Below are 14,589 nucleotides of genomic sequence, written 5' to 3' on the forward strand. Positions count from 1 at the left end.
TTGTGTTCCAGGTATGAGACAGGAAGTCTCGGCTCGAACCTGGAACAGTGCTGTATGTGGCCGCGGCTACATACAGTTTATAGAGCACATCCAGCAGCCTAACATGCTAGTAAGGGACATAGTTGGTTTGGGCCAGCTTGGCCCACAAGAACTATGTAAAGAGCTTTAAAAGCTGGAGTTCAGCTTTAAGTCCACTTAAATCCCCAGACTAGACTGCAGTGCCTGAAGTTCTGCTGTAAATACCCTTTATGAAGCCACGTAGCTATTTACAGCTTCTAGCTCTTAAATACTAGGGATCCACCAATTATCGGCAAGGCCGATATTGACTTTTGCCGATATATCTGTATCGGCCCCCGTAACTGGCCGATATTGCCGATATTCCAAATATTGTTCATGTAAGGGTAAAATGATGTCACATAGGGTAATTCCGTTTACAAATATTATTGAATATGCCACTAACATATGTACAAAATAAAGATATGAGCAATTCCACATTAGCAGATCTGCTGGCAGATCGGTATCTCTCACCCACTTGCCGTAAGTGATACCCGGTTGATACCGCTCTGTTCGGACTCCACTCAATACTGCAATGTTTCTCACCCGCTCCATCTCTCACCCATCCTATACCGACCCGTCTCTCACCCACTTGCCGTAAGTGACACCTGGGTAATACTGCTCTGTCCGGCATACGATGGCAATCGCGGAGGTCACGTGGTCACGCCGAGCGTGACCACGCACGTGACCTCCGAGATCGTATGCCGGACAGAGCGGTATCACCCGGGTGTCACTTACGGCAAGTGGGTGAGAGACGGGTCAGTATAGGATGGGTGGGAGATGGAGCGGGTGAGAGACATTGCAGTATTGAGTGGATGCCGAAAAGAGCGGTATCACCCGGCATCACTTACGGCAAGTGGGTGAGAGATACCGATCTGCCAGCAGATCTGCTAATGTGGAATTGCTTATATCTTTAATTTGTACATATGTGAGTGGCATATTCAATAACAATTGTAAACGGAATTATGCTATGTGACATCATTTTACCCTTACATGAGCATCACCACCTAATGGTTGGAGGAGGAGAAGATTAGTCTCGGACCCTGACATAGGGTGTACAAAATATCAGCAAATATCGGCCGATACCGATAATATGCGATGGCCAAAATATCGGTAGCGGCAACGAAAAACAGATATCGGTCGATCCCTATTAAATACACACTCTGCACAATAAGACACAATTTTTTTGATGCCTTTTATTTGGACAAAAAGTCTTTTACATTGTTACCTTTCAGCAATGTCAGCCGACATGCAGCTTTGCTGGCACCAAACACAACTTGCTGAGCTCTGATTACAAGACGACGGAGTGCTGAACAACATGCAGGGGTCCGAGGGCACAGAGAGTGTCACCATGCGTCCTAGAGCAACACCATTGAACCCGCCTGAGACGTAAAGCCGACTTCCAACCACAGCAACTGCATGGCCTATTGACTCATTCAATGGCACACCCAGGACTACATCTGAGGAAGATAATAAAGCAACATGTCAGAATTGAGGGATCACATTTCAAGAGATTCACAACCGATTTTTGATTTGTGCCCATTAACTGGATGAAAAATTAACTAACAGTCAAAACGACAGATTTTCTAATGACTTTTCGTCTAGTGTATGGGTAACATAAGGGCCAATAATCACGTCAGCTCCTGAAGGTTTTACCACCTTAAAGTGGAGTTCCAGTCATTTTTAAGAATTACCCACATTGCAGTGTAAATCGCTAGTGGATTAGGGTTTGGATATTGATGTTGAAATTTCTGCAGAAAGTACCTTTTTTTTAGTAGTGTATCCCGCGACTTCTGGTCGCAGCTGCCTAGGCGATTACATCATCAACCAGGCCCATTGACTCCTGGGATATTTGTGTCATCAATCCCAAAAGTCTTCAGGCGTCTAATGCAATTACACAAAGCGTGCCGCAGTGTTATTACTGCGCAGGTGCAAGATCCGGAGGTGCATACTGGGTAGCCAGCTGCACGTAATCCAGGAAATGAAGCCAGGCCGGCTTCAACTGCCCAAATCCTGCATGTCCGCAGCCGGAATCGAGGGGGCAAAAGAAAAATAAGCAGTTTGTAAGTAGATGCAATGTATACATGGGCAACATTTTCCATTATGCTGATCAGGAATTACAATGATCTCTGCAATGCTATTAATGCAATGTTGGCTAGGAGACTGGAACTCCAGGCCATTTTTTTGCGATTCGGCACTGCGCTACTTTAACAACTGTGCGGTTGTGCGACACTGTACCCAATTGCTGTCCTTTTTTTCCCCAAAAATAGCTCTTTCTTTGGTGGTATTTGAACACCTCTGAGGTTTTTAGATTTTGCGCTATAAACAAAAAAAAGAGCGACAATTGTGGAAAAAAAAAAAAATATTTTTTACTTTCCCAATTAAAAAATTAAAAAAATCGAATTTTTTTTATCAGTTTAGGCCAATTTGTATTCTACTACATATTTTTGGTAAAAAAAATCCCAAAAAGCGTATTTTAATTGGTTTGCGTAAAAGTTATATTGTTTACAAACTACTGGATAGATTTATGGACTTTTTTATTTTTTTTAATTAGTAATGGCGGTGATCAGCGACATTGCGGCGGACAAATTTGACACTAAGATACACTTTTTGGGGACCAGTGACATTAATACAGTGATCAGTGCTAAATAATATGCACTGTTACTGCATAAATGACACTGGCAAGGAAGGGGTTATGCTGGAGGTAATCAAGGGGTTAAATGAAAGCCTAAATGTACTTGCTAACTGTGGGGGTGAGGGCTCTGTGACAGGCACACAGAGATCGGTGTTTCAGCTTAGCTGGGACACACAATCTCACTGTGCCTGTGTGACAGAAGACCTGCCTGCTTTGTTTACATAAGATAGGCTCTCCTGTCAGTTTTCCCAAAGATCGCTGTAGGCCGGCGGCGATCGTGCCTGCTCCTCTCGCAGTCTGACTCCCGCTGTGTCTAATCACAGCGGAAGCACGGCTCCCGCAGGGCTCGTGCGCCGCCAAGTCCGTGTGCACATAATCACGTACATGTGCGAAGTCGAGCCACCCTGCCACAGTAAATCTGCGTGGGGCGGTCGGCAAGTGGTTAAAGGCCATCAAAGACAGTGAAACCTGCTTTTATTTCAAATTTTGTTTTTTATGCAATATTTCTATACACTGAAAGAGGTTGCAGTTATATGTCACATTTTTTGAATTTGTGTATTGAAACACAGAGGGGTTGATTTACTAAAGACAAACAGACTGTACACTTTGCAAAGTGCAGTCGCTCCAGAGCTTAGTAAATGAGCAGAAGCTCTGCTGACTTCCATCACCTAATCATGTGCAAAAATGCTGTTTTGTTTTTTTTGTTTTTTTTTTAACGTGATTGGTTATTCTTTGCAAAGTGAAGCTTTACCTCATTTACCTCAATCCCGATCTTCCTCTTCTTGGGTCCCCTGCCGGCATTCCAGGACCCCAGCTTGCAATGGGGGAACCCGAGCAGGCGCGCTCCCGAGGTGCCGGTCTGCGTGTCTATTCACACACACAGCCTGGCTGTGACTGACAGCAGCAGGAGCCAATGAGGAGGGAGAGTTCCTGGAGAGCCGCGGCTGTCGTGCACATATACGGATCACAAAATAGCTCAGGTAAGTATTGGGGTGGGGGGGCAACTGGCTCCCGCTGCTGTCTCAGTCAGTAAGGAGGGAGAGTTCCCGGAGAGCCAAGGCTGTCATGCACATCGGTTGATCGCGATGGGGCTCAGGTAAGTACTGGGGTGGGAGGGGGGGGGCACTGGCTCCCGCTGTTGTCACAGCCAATAAGGAGGGAGAGTTCCCGGAGAACAGAGGCTGTCATGCACATCGGTTGATCGCGATGGGGCTCAGGTAAGTACTGGGGGGGGGGGGGCACTGGCTCCCGCTGCTGTCACAGCCAATGAGGAGGGAGAGTTCCCGGAGAACCGAGGCTGTCATGCACATCGGTTGATCGCGATGGGGCTCAGGTAAGTACTGGGGGGGGGGGGGGGGGACTGGTGCACAGAGAAGGTTTTTCACCTTCATGCCTAGAATGCAAACCTTGAGCTTTTAGAACCATTTTATTTATACTTGGCCATTGTGTAGTATGGGCCACCATTTTTTTTTGTATTTACTACGTGCTCTCCTTTGACCATGGTTTTCATTTCCCTTTGCCAGTTTACCATGCCATCTTGTTAGCTTTGGGCTTCCATAATCGTATCGTAACTTAATATACTATAATTATATTAATTTCTAGCGGATATCTAGAATTGTTGTAATAGCCGCGGGTGCTGTGGCTCTGTTTTGTTTTGTATTTTTATTGCTTTGTGTCGTTTATTGTCTTGTATGACTTGTAATTTCTACATTTGAAACGTAATAAGAAAAAGATACAAAGCAAAGACTGAACTTCTAATTTTGTCTGCTCCAGTACAGCTTTTAGAGGAGAACACCTTTCTATAGGGAGGAGGAGAAAAGGAAGAATGGAAATTTTACAAAATACATTTAAAAAATGTTGGTGGAAAAGGACAGCTACACTAGCTCTCTAAAACAATTCTACAAAAGAAAATAGCAGGACAGTCAGAAAGAGACATAAGGTAACAAAGACAGTTTATATTGTGCTAAACAAGGCCTCCTGTAATTGGTAGATTGCCAGCTCACCAGTCTTGTTGGGTCTTATCCAGGAATTGCAGTGGATCTGATAGAACAGGATCTCATTGCTGTACTCCTGCTGTTCTGTTCGGCCGCCAACTACAACCATGGTATCCTTCAGTACCGCAGCAACATGGAAGAAGTGTGAAAGAGGCTAACAAAAGTTAAAAAAAAAAAAAAGATAAAAGTAAGACAAATAAAAACTGTTGATATTAAAGCAAAATCTGTGCTACCCAAAAACCATTGTTTCGAATGACTGCAATACCTTTCTTCCCTGAGAGGGGGCGAGCAAGCTCCAAGTCAGGTTAGGATAATATAAGCTGTAAAGCTCGGGAGAGGGTGTCACAGCCTCCACATGGAACCGATGTCCTCCAAACACATAGAAGGCATCGGTAGCTTCATGATATACAGTGGAATGACCATACAGACCTAGAGGAAAAAAACATGGCTTATTCAATAAGTGTAGAAAAAGACAAGTAAATGTCTCCTGCGCTCAAATGTTGCGTGAAATCCAAAGAGGTAGTGGCTACATAGTTGGCGTCTAGGGTCTTGCTGTATATAGGAGGACTGTGTCATATGTAAACAATCTGTGTGAACAATTGTTGTCACCTTAACATCTTCCACGGGAAACAGGACTGAAATTCCAAAAGCATACGGGCAATTGGGTTCCCATCAAATTTAGGATGTATACATTGTATTAGAGAACCCCAGCTAATCAGAGCAAATTTGAATCTTGTACTCTGTATTGTGGTAATCTCCCTGAATGCTTGTATAATAAAAACATCTACTTTTCAATCAGCTTCAACACTCAAAATGTTACTGAAACCCCATGAGTTTGGGTTTTCCGTCACATGCATGGAGTTCATTACAAGAAAAAAAATTATATTTGCAGCTGTTTAACCACTTGCCGACTGCCTAACGCAGATCTACGTCGGCAGTCAGCCCCTCACAGGCAAAGCGCCGTAGGTCTACGTTGCTAGCCTGTGAGGGTCTAGGGAGCGAGCGCGCGCCCCCGGAGGCGCGCTCCCGCGCAGTCACACCCCCCCCGCCCGCGCGTGTGACCGGCGGACCCGATGTCCGCCGGTCACTCGGCGATCTGCGGGGGAGAGGGAGAAAGTCGGGCGGCTTGTGTAAAAAAGCTGCCTGTCATTCTCCCCGGTGTATGAAGGATGATCATACGGTTCTACTATGTAGAACCTTCGATCGCTGTTCATACATCTGAAGCCACAGCCAATCACAGTAGAAAGCATGCCCCTAGGGACACACACAGCCCCTCCCTCTCAAATAAAGTTAACCCCTTCACTACCAGTGTGTTTACAGTAACAGTGCATATGTATAGCACTGATTACTGTAGAAATGTCACTGGTAACCCCAAAAGTGTCAAAAATGTCAGTCAAGGGTCCGATCTGTCCGCCGCAATGTCGCAGTACCGCAAAAAAAAATCGCAGATCGCCGCCATTACGCGTTAAAAAAAAAAACAACAAAAATGACAAAAATCTTTCCCTTTGTTAGTAAACGCGATAACTTTTGCGCAAACCAATCAAAATACGCTTTTTGCGATTTTTTTTACCAAACATAGGTAGCATAAAACAAATTGGCCGAAAATGTTAAAAAAGTTTGATTTTTACATTTTTTTGGGGGGGAATTTCATATAAAAAAATGTGAAAAATATTGCTATTTTTCCAAAATTGACGCTCTTTTTTTGTTTATAGCGCGTGATCAAAAAATCGCAGAGGTGATCAAATACCACCAAAAGAAAGCTCTGTTTGTGGGAAAAAAAGGACGCCAAATTTGTTTAGGTACAGCGTCGCACGACCGCGCAATTGTCCGTTAAAGTCACGCAGTGCCGAATCGCAAAATACCCCCTGGTCAGGAAGGGGGTAAAATCTTCCGGGGCTTAAGTGGTTAAAGTGTAGGTCCAAGCGTCATTCAAAGATATATCACTAAGACTCACCCGTTGGTGGCGTGCCTGTATGGTGTCCCACTTTCCAGATCTCCAATTCAATGTTGTATTCCAACACGCGGTTATTGAAGCCGTTTTCAGGGGAGTATCCACCAATTAATACTAAGGATGATCCACGACGTGAAGTGAGTGTGTGACCAGCCACCGCTGGCAAGAGAGGATCCTAGGAAGACAAAAATGTGTCACTAGGAGAGTAACTTGCAGTAGGCCAACTCAAACTGGAATCCTGGAATAAAAAGCATTTCCTTTAAACTGAGATGACAGAAACGGGCTTGTATGCTTTTCCTCCGTCACACCGTTACATTGGTCACCTTTGCTAAAAAAATACAAAGTGTGAATAAGGTCCATTAAGGCAACCCTGCACATTTCTTGAGACTAGCAGTCCGGGGCAGCAGTGCCTTAGATCTCACACTGCAGATATACAGCTTTTAGGCTGCACACACAGGATACACTCTCACATACCAGGAGGTGCGCTGCTTTTTTACATGAAGAATTTCAGAATAATAGGATACATTTTTCAGGGTGCTGCTGAAGCACAACTAACATTTCTAGATCATACAAAACACACAGAGGGCGCAACTACCTAGTGCATTATCCTAAGAAAAAAAATGTATTGCATAAAAACACGGTAAGTATTTTACTCACAAAATTGCAATAGTAAAAAGCTCATCACAGATCTCCGCATGTTCCATCCAAATGCTTCAACATATGCAGATACAACAGAAACTGAAGACCCTCGTGGGCTGACGCGTTCCTTTTCTTAAGAGTCTTCGGAGCCAGGTGTGGCTCTGAAGAAGAGGAACTCATCGAAACGCGTCAGCCCACAAGGGTCTTCCGTTTCTGGGGGTGGGGGGAGGGGGGTAGGTTGGCATTAGATGGACCACACCACACAGTGCTCTGCCCCCCCCCCCCCCCCAGCCCACCTTTTTTTGAAGCCTATTAGAGCCTCTGGCTCTAATCACGTGCTTCAAAAAAAAAAATAAAAAAAACCCCATTGGAATCCATTTGTCCGGCGCCCTGCATGTAGATCAGGGGGGCGGATGCATGGATAGGGGGGCGGCGCCCCTGCGCCCACCAAAAGACGGGCCGCCACTGGTTCTAAGGCCTCATGCACACTGTATGCTCTTGATGCTTTTTCCACTACAGGAGTTTAGCAGCAGCAAAAACACAGTAATAAGCTGCATTTTGCATGGGTATTAATGCGCGTTCATGTGTGTTCTCGGATTAATACATTCTATTGGCTAGAATTCTGCCATTAGAATGCATTAACACGGGGGGACTCACCTAGCATTAAAGTAGAACTATAAGCAAAACATTTTTTTCGGTTTGGATAGAGCAAGAGAGGGTTTTACCCCTGTCAGATTTTTTTTCACAATCTCCTATTGGGGAGATTTACCTTCACTTCCTGTCCCATAGCCAAAACAGGAAGGGAGAAGAAATCCCTGAAAATGAAGGGAATTTGTTGGGGATCCCCAGGTCATCAGAACTAGTGTCCCCATTGGACGATTTCCCCCCTATTACTTTTCTGGGCACAACCCAAAATTTGGGGTTTTCTTTTACTTTCATTTTCAATGATAACAGTAAGCAGGACAAATAGAGAAGGTGAATTTCCCTAACAGGGGCACAGACAGCAATAAAAACTGACAGGGGTTGTAATTCATTTCCAATTTATCCAAAACTAAAGAAAACCTTTTGCCTTTAGTTATACTTTGACGCGCGTTAAGAAGCTTATCAGAGTTTTCATGCTCAAAAGCTCCTATACTGAACACACAAGTGATGGGGGGGGTGGGGTTCAGTCTTTAAACTCCTGAAAACGCATGTGTGTGTGTATCGACACATAGGCTAACATGGAGGGGAGTTTACAGGCAGAGAAAAAAAAAAAAAACTTAAACGCTGGAAGAAGCAACTTTTTTGAGCTGCAGTGTGCATGAGGCCTAAGACTTTATCTGTGATGTTTCTTAAAGCGGAGTTCCACCCAAAAGTGGAACTTCCGCTTTAGGGAGTCCTGACCCCCCGACATGCCACATTTGGCATGTCATTTTTTGGGGGGGGGCGGGTACCTAGTTTTGACAGGTACCCGCTCCCACTTCCGCTCGGAGCGCCGCGGCGCCCTGAGCGGAAGTTCTCCTCTCCCCCTCCCTCCCTGCAATCTTCTGGGACACGTCAGAGGTCCCAGAAGATTGCCGGCCAATCACGGCGCACAGCGCGACTCGCGCATGCGCAGTGGGTACCCGGCTGTGAAGCCGCAAACTGTAACAGCCGGGTGCCCACAGCAGTGATGCCGGCGCCGAGGGAGAGGATCGAGGCTTCCGGCGGCCGCATCGCTGGACCGTTGGACAGGTGAGTAAATGGCTGGAACTCCGCTTTAATTGTCTGTCGGACGGTTTCACAAGACAACATCACTGTGCAAAGTAAAGAGGAGTTACTGGAGAGGAAACACAAGCGCCATCTAAGTGTAGCACATCAATGGCAACCCCCCCTGCATCCAGAAGTACTTGTCACGGAGAGCCGCACGGACCCAGCACTGACCAGTAGAAGTACTGACAGCCATCGGAGACATCCACCCCAGCCGCAGCCGCAGATGCCATCCTGATGTATCCCTTCCCACAGGAAGATTTGCTCCACAGTGCCATACATGCTTCAACTCATATTTAATTGTGAGTACCTGTATACCTTGTCTAATAAATTACTTGATGTGCTACACTTAGATGGCACTTGCGTTTCCTCTCCAGTAACCCACAAGCCCCTTCTTGCTTGAACACTGTGCATCCGTTTAAAGGAGCCAGCACAGGACACATTTTAAAATTTTTATACTACCCTTATTGTAATTTTTAATTCTCCTATTACACAACATTATCCATGGATGACGCCTATTCCATGTTCTTTGCGCCAGTATGATGTCCTGTGAAAAGCAAAGAGAGCTATGGAAAGACAGGAGCTACCTCAAGTACTCACCGATTCTCTCCGCCACTGTAGAGTAGTGAGGTTCAGCACCCAAAAGTCACTGTAGGCTCCATAATTTGTTAGGCCTCCCAGAACATACATGGCGTTACGAACAGAATTATAAGCAGCTGCGTGGAAGTATCGAGGACTTGGTCCAGGGCCTCCTCCCTCCGTTCCAGCCAACATCTGTGTCCAGCGACGTTCAGAAACAGAATATCTATAGCAGAGATCATTCAAGATAAAGACATTTCCAGGCTACAAGTAAAAGCATTAGGTGAGCAAATAACGTTATCCCATAAACCCATCAATTGTGAAAAGTCATTTCATTTCTCCGAATGAGAATGATACGCCTCCAGTATAACAAAAAGTGGATATCACCATCTACTCTACATTGCTAGGTTACTCCACACCACAGCCAGCATTTTGTGGTGTACAGGCGGTCCCCGGGTTACATACATCCGACTTACAAACATCTCCTACTTATAAACGGAGGGAGACAACAGGAAGTGAGGAGAAATCTCCCCCTAGGAAGGGAAATTCACTCCTGGAAGAATTATAGGAAAAAGGAGTCTCCACTGAAGCCTTACCACCAATCCTGGTTTTCACAACAACCCAAAATTTTCAAAATCCAATTGTCACAGGGACAGAAAGTGGAGGTGAAATCTTCTGAACAGGAGCACAGACACCAAAACAAATTTTGTAAGGGTGTTGTTAACCATTCCCTATGCTATCCAAAAAAATGTAAAAAAAAATTTTTTGGCTGGCGCTACACTTAAAAAATGTACCTGTTCCAACTTACAAACCAATTCAACTTAAAGCGAGGTTCCGACCTCGGGGGTGAAATTTAGATAAAAATACCCCTGGGACAGTCAGGGCTAGTACATTCCACAATGGATAGCCTCTGAACTGTCCCGGGTCGCACTTACCTTTTAGAAGAAATACTTACCTTGAAAATTTCTTCTCCGGCACTGCCATCTTGGATGTGGGCAGCTGAAGCCAGCGCGTCCTCTTCTGCGTCCTCTTCACCCAGAATGCGCCTCCACCGGCCCCGGTGTCACTTCCGGTGCGGGCACGTCATCCCTCCAAAGCTTCTGGGCATGCCCAGAAGCTGTTTAGCAGGGAATGACGCGGCTGCACCGGAAGTGACGAGCGGGGCCGGTGCAGGGGCATTAATTCCTGGGAGCGATGACGTTCAGCTCCCAGGAATCAATGCAAAGAGGAAGTGACGGTGCGGGCCGCGGCCGCAGAGGGAGGAAGTGGAAGAAAGGCGAGTATATTTTTCTTCAATAACAAGGTAAGTAAACAAAAAAAAAAAATCGTAATTATCCATTTCTTTTTCAGGTGACACTCAGCAAGCGGATGGCCCAAAATCGATTTTGAGGCCAGAACTCCGCTTTAAGAAGGAACCTACTGACCCTTTCATGTTTGTAACCCGGGGACCGCCTGTATTCATAAAATGCAGGCCGGTATTTAGAGCCTGCTGTATATAACTGAGGTCACTTTGCTTAATGCAACAGGTCAAGTCGTAGTAGTTCTCCTCGCTCCCAGTACATTGGTGCCGCACATTGTTGGGCTTCATAAATGCGGGTTTATTTTGTTTTCAAAGCAGCAGTATGGTTGTGGTACGGTCACACCGCTGCTTTTTTTTCTTCAAATAGACCCCTATGTGCAATATCTTGCAGAATAAACACAGAGGGTCAGCAGAAGTGTAATTCCTGGACACTGTGCAGTCTAACATCCTCTCTTGTTTTCATCACCAAACAAATTCACAGTTTAATTCCATCCAGACTCTGATCTGATTAGTGGCTGTGAGAACCTTTTTAGCAATGGCTTTTTTTACATCAGGATTTTTGTGTATGAAATGCAGCAAAGCGTGTGCTCCAGCATCACCAGATAGGGCAAAATAGTAGCTTAGTGGTTAGCACTTCAGCCTTGAAGCACTAGGGTCCTCCTGACTATACTTGCATGGAGGTTTACATGTTCTGCCAGTGTGTGCATGGGTTTCCTCTGGTTTCGTCCCACACTCTAAAGACATACTGGTAGGTTAATTGGCTCCTGTCTAAACTGGCAACAGTATGTATAGGTATGCACATGAGATGGGGACTTTAGATTGTAAGTTCCTTGTTGGCCTGGACTGATGTGAATGTACTGTACATTATATATGTAAAGAGCTGCATAAATTGTTCCCGCTATCAAAAATACATGTAATTAATATTAATAATAAAAATAGAGTGGAGTGCACTGGTGCAGTCCTACAACTTCTGAATAAAAAAACTGTAAGTCACAGTGGGAATCTGGCGCTCCACAATGTCAAATGCTTAAAAGATCACCTGGACTGTATATGTGGGGCATAAAAGGGATCTGCTGTCCATGCAGATTAGATACACTTGGAATTAGGCAGCCATCTTCAGAGAGTGCTCAGGCTCTGTAACACATGCAAAAGGAAAAAAAGGGGGGAGGGGAGGCGCCACTAAGTGCAATATTAGAAAAAGTTAATTTATTCCATAAGATTAAAAGAACTTACAAGAGTGTAACATAGACAAGGCTCATCATATGCGTGTGTGTGATCCGGATGTCCGCTCAGTTCCTGGGGACTATTATCACCCCAAACGTCGCTGGAGGTGCAGAGCTGGCTGTCCTGCGTAATGCTTCTGCGTTTGGCCAGCATAAGACGTGGAGGCGGAAGTGACATCACCGGTGCAGGGCGGGAGTCCCAGACACTCAGTCCGTGGATATATGCATGCTACGTGCTCAGGGCTGATGGCTCCTTCTAAAGGCCTCTAGAAGGAGCCGTCAGCTCTGAGCGTGTAGCCTACCTTTTTCCACAGATTGAGTGCCTGGGACTCCCGCCCTGCACCGGTGGCGTCACTTCCGCCTCTCATGCTGGCCAAACGCGGAAGCACTACACAGGACAGCCAGCTCTCCACCGCCAATAGTCCCCAGGAACTCAGCGGACATCCGGATCATACACCCATAATTTGGGCCTCGTCTATGTTACACTCTTGTAAGTGCTTTAAATCTTGTGGAATAAATGAACTTTTTCTAATACTGCACTTATGGTGCCCCCCTCCCCCATTTTTTCCTTTCGCATGAATAAAAAACTGAACTACTCAGCATGTAGGCTGTGCTCTAGGCCTTTCAAGGTTTCATTTTGAATTCTTAGCTAAGTGAACCTTTTGGCCCTTTTTACATGGAGCAGGCTGCTGCTGTGATCTACTTGCTTAGCAGGGGATCTCTCTGCTAAACAGGAGGATGACAGGTCCGTGTCCAGTTCACTCATGCAGAGCGGACACAGACACAGACCACTCTCCTCTATGGGCTGCCGAATTTAAACAGACAGCCTGTCCATATACACCGACATCTGATCCGATTGGATTGGATGTAGGCAGGTGTAAATGGACACAGGTCCGTTTATACCCGCCGTTTCATAGAGAAGAATGGAGGTTCCGATCGGGTCCACCTGAAAAACTGACAGGCAGGCTCGATCGGAATGTCCATGTGAAAGATACTTTTAAGAACATGTAAAGAAATTGTAGAAAAAAAAAATCCCACGTAGGACCTGACTGGATAATGAGAGGAAATAGAAGAAATATAAATCAGTGAATTACCTATAAACGCTGCCCAGCACTCCATCCCGTAATGACAAGCCTCCAAACATCCAAAGAGTATTATCTGGGCCTTCCACCATGGTATGTCCGAGGCGGTGCAGAAAGCGACTTGCTGTATCCTGAAAAAGAGATAATGTTGACAGTGACTACTGCAATTCTAATGGACACCAATTAATGGTGAAGTAGTCTACACTTACTGCTGTAAGCTGAGGGTCCATGAGACTTTCCCACACAATCTTTCCAGAGTCTAGATAGACTGAGCAATCATCTCCGGCATACCCAGGAGAACAGAAACATACGCCAAGGGTCTGCAGAGACACAAAATACCATCAAAAGAAGCATTTTTAAAAGTGGACAACAGATCATGGTGAATAAGGATCCATCAATTTTCCACAGCAGAAATATATTAGTCTCCAACCTTCTCTTCATATGAATAAACAAAAGAGTTGGACACTAGATGTATGGAGTGCTCCAGTTTACCCTTGTGTTTAGATTTTATCCTGTGCTAATGCAATGTATGGGGTTTTGTGCCCAATCTCTGCCTACATACATACAAGAGCCAAGCCTGCAAAAATACAACCACGAAAGCCTATGTCATTGCCATAAGGTCCACCGCACAAAGCACAATATGCCTACAAAGCTGCATCTGTCTGCCTCATTACCTATAGGGGCAACAATATCATTTTCAAGCTATGCAGGATAAAATGAAAGGGTCAGGCCACTCCAACTAATATTTTACTCTCTGGTAGATGCTAGAGAGTTATACCACTTGACAATTTCTTATTTCCCTAGGGAAGTCTATTGGTGAGATCTTGCTTTAGCTCATGGGTCTGCATCCCCACCGTAACTATAATGGGAATCTCCCTGCGGGGTATTTATATTACAGGAGATAAGAGAATGTAACAGGAGGAGCTGCAAACACACAAAGATGGGCAGTTATGTTTTATAGAAGAGAGATCTCATTGTAGCATACAAGACCTATAAGAGCCGGTTCACACTACCACGACCAGAAAGTCGCCCAATGAAGGAGCGACTTTTTACCAGAGACTTGTAAGAGACTTAAATGATAGGCGACTTTGTCTGTGAGGAATGCCTGGTTAATCTTTTTCTTCTTCCTGGAAAGTCTGATCACAGTCGCTTGAAAATAGATAAGGATCCAACTTAGAGGCGACTCCCATTGAAGTCTATGGGCACAAGTCGGATAGAGGTCGCCTTGAAGTAGTACAGGAACCTTTTCTGAAGTCGGAGCGACTTCAGTAGTGCATATTAACCACTTGCCGACAAGTCAAGTTGACTGTACTGCGGCAAAGTGGTTCGTTATCGTCTGGCGACGTAGACCTACATCACCAGACATTCCCATCCCTCGGCGGCGTGCGCGTGCTGCCAGAGGCT

At 45.4% G+C, this 14,589-nt stretch overlaps 1 protein-coding gene across 1 annotated transcript in view; it reads right to left on the reverse strand.

The window, feature by feature from the left end:
* The window catches only part of MEGF8 (multiple EGF like domains 8), a 113,601-nt gene that overhangs the window by 22,334 nt on the left and 76,678 nt on the right, over positions 1-14,589 (reverse strand). The window contains exons 27-33 of the mRNA XM_082273582.1: positions 13,395-13,505; positions 13,198-13,316; positions 9,602-9,806; positions 6,638-6,809; positions 4,949-5,112; positions 4,693-4,837; positions 1,283-1,514 (exon numbers count right to left, since the gene is read on the reverse strand). Coding sequence (XP_082129708.1) covers positions 1,283-1,514; positions 4,693-4,837; positions 4,949-5,112; positions 6,638-6,809; positions 9,602-9,806; positions 13,198-13,316; positions 13,395-13,505 — 1,148 coding nt within the window. The remainder of the gene's footprint in view (positions 1-1,282; positions 1,515-4,692; positions 4,838-4,948; positions 5,113-6,637; positions 6,810-9,601; positions 9,807-13,197; positions 13,317-13,394; positions 13,506-14,589) is intronic.

Source organism: Pelophylax lessonae, assembly GCF_965119305.1.
Source record: "Pelophylax lessonae genome assembly, chromosome: 12".
Taxonomy (NCBI): Eukaryota; Metazoa; Chordata; class Amphibia; order Anura; family Ranidae; genus Pelophylax; species Pelophylax lessonae.